The 2,231-nt window shown below is 41.8% G+C and overlaps 1 protein-coding gene across 1 annotated transcript in view; it reads right to left on the reverse strand.

The window, feature by feature from the left end:
- The window catches only part of LOC103607474 (uncharacterized protein KIAA1211-like), a 35,018-nt gene extending 33,454 nt beyond the window's left edge, over positions 1-1,564 (reverse strand). The window contains exon 1 of the mRNA XM_008591974.1: positions 1,397-1,564. Coding sequence (XP_008590196.1) covers positions 1,397-1,466 — 70 coding nt within the window. The 5' untranslated portion in view covers positions 1,467-1,564. The remainder of the gene's footprint in view (positions 1-1,396) is intronic.
- Positions 1,565-2,231: the final 667 nt, after the last annotated feature.

Raw genomic sequence — 2,231 nt, forward strand, 5'->3', positions numbered from 1 at the left:
TACGGGCCCCGTACTTCAATATCTGACCATCTCCCTCACCTTCCACCCAATGAAGACATGGAAGTCAAATTCAAAATGTCCAAGATTGGTAAATAACCTAAGGGCAAAAGTGGCTTTTATGTTCACTTATCTCTGTGGGATACCATTTTTCTTTCAATTCTGGCCTCATTACTTCTGACTTTTTAAAGTATTTTAAAGAATGTTATTATTGAGAATTTTAAATTTTAAGTGAGAGACGGTTGGTCTGACTAACTTAACGGTCTCTATTATTTGAAATAAAGAATACTTAGGTTATCTCTTTTCTAAAATTGATTCTTCATGGTGACCTCTCTAAGTATCGAAACTAGCATTTATTGCCATTATTTCAGACTAATGAAATACTTCTTCAAACGGTATTTTCTTGTTTAAAATAAATAATTCAGTGTCCCTTAATATGAGAAAGTTTCAAACTCCATTATTTCTCAGGACTAATCTTAAAATCCTCACCTTATAATAGGATTTATTTGGTTTCTATTGAAATTTGACAGAAGAAAAGTGGTTCTAATATCAAAAATAAGAAAAATCTATCTATAATATATAAAATAGAGTCTTCACTGAAGTTTGTTATCTGAAGCTAGTGGCTAGCAGACAGGATTTGATATCACTGGAAGCTGTTCCTCTGGAACTATATCAAAGAAAATCACTACTGGCATTTTGATTTTAAACAAGAGAGAGCTGGAGGCCATTATTACCAAAATAAGGTATAAATGGCTAATCTAGGTAAAAAGGTACACATGGGAAGATCAATGTCTTATCAATATCATTTTACAACTCTATCAAGACAAATAGCAATATGTGGATAACAGTAAACCAATCACATAGGTGGATAACTCTTAGAACGTATGATGAGATGATGATTCGTGAGCCTGGAATTTAGCAATTAGAGGACATAGTAAAGGCCTCCTAAAGGAGAATAAGAGTCAAGGAAAGGAATCAAAGGCTCTCTCTTGATGTAACTATTACTTTTTTTTTTTTGGATGACCAGGCCATCCTGTACTTTGCCCACCTCCTGCTGATACCTTTGGATGATAAATGGATCCACTTAGACCCTCTTTTTTTTGCTTTCAAGTCAACCAGACATGGACATGGGGACATGTTGACCTCCGGGAATGAGGAAAGTGACATGAAAAGTCCCCATGTTTGGCAGAGAAGCAAAGGAGCACTGCCCTCGAGTGGCCTTAAACAATTGGCTGTGCTCTCAGTCACTGTGGGAAGGGTCTGGGAGTGTCTGAGCACACTGGGAACTGACTCCTACCCTCCACACAGACAGCCCCAAAGGCCTCGCTCTGTCAGCCCCTCTTCCTGCCCCACAAGCAAACTACGGCTCTTCCCAGGGCAGGGGAAACCAGAGCCTTACCTGTGCTATCCTCCCCAAGGCCCTCGGCAGCCTCCCGAAGCTTAATGTCCATCACCCTCGTGGAAATCATATCCAGCTCTCTGAAATCAGATGGAAATTCATGTTAAAGGAACACGTTTAGCAGAAGTTACCAGTGAGTGAAAGGGCAATGGTGATTGCTTCTGCCATGACCTCACCTGCACACACCCCAGCAGGACAGAGTCCAGGGCAGAGTGCAGGACAACACAGGCCAAAAACATGCCCACAGCCACGAGATTAGTAACCACATGAGCATTTACTCACCAACCGGGGCAACTGAATGGAAAACAGATCAAAGGAAGAAATGCTTCACCAATTTACACAATGCAGGTTAGGTTCCTTTCTTTCAAAAACGTTTTTCTCAAAGTATAAAAAATTATGTTCTCATTTACTATAGAAAGTTTGCAAACTATAGAGAATACAAATCACCCATAATCTCACCAGCTGAGGATAACCACAGTTAATCTTTAATCTTCCAATAGTCTTTCCATGCAAATATGTTGTGTATGTGCACATGTACCACGTTAGGAAGCTGGACGTCCTGATTTTCTTACTTATTCCATATCATTAAAATTCTTCATAAGTATTATCTTTTTTTATTTCCTTTTTGTCTTTTTTACTGACCCATAACGGGATCGCAACCCTCGGTGTCGCGCCCGTACTGGGGACCGGCAACGGGATCGCAACCCTCGGTGTTGCGCCCGCACCGCGCTCAGCCAGTGAGCGGGAACCGGTCTCCACATGGGATCTGAACCCTCGGCGGGAGCGCTGCCACGCTCCCAAGCGGCGCACTCTCCAGTGCGCCACCGGGCTGGCC

Source organism: Galeopterus variegatus, unplaced genomic scaffold, assembly GCF_000696425.1.
Source record: "Galeopterus variegatus unplaced genomic scaffold, G_variegatus-3.0.2 Scaffold7456, whole genome shotgun sequence".
Taxonomy (NCBI): domain Eukaryota; kingdom Metazoa; phylum Chordata; class Mammalia; order Dermoptera; family Cynocephalidae; genus Galeopterus; species Galeopterus variegatus.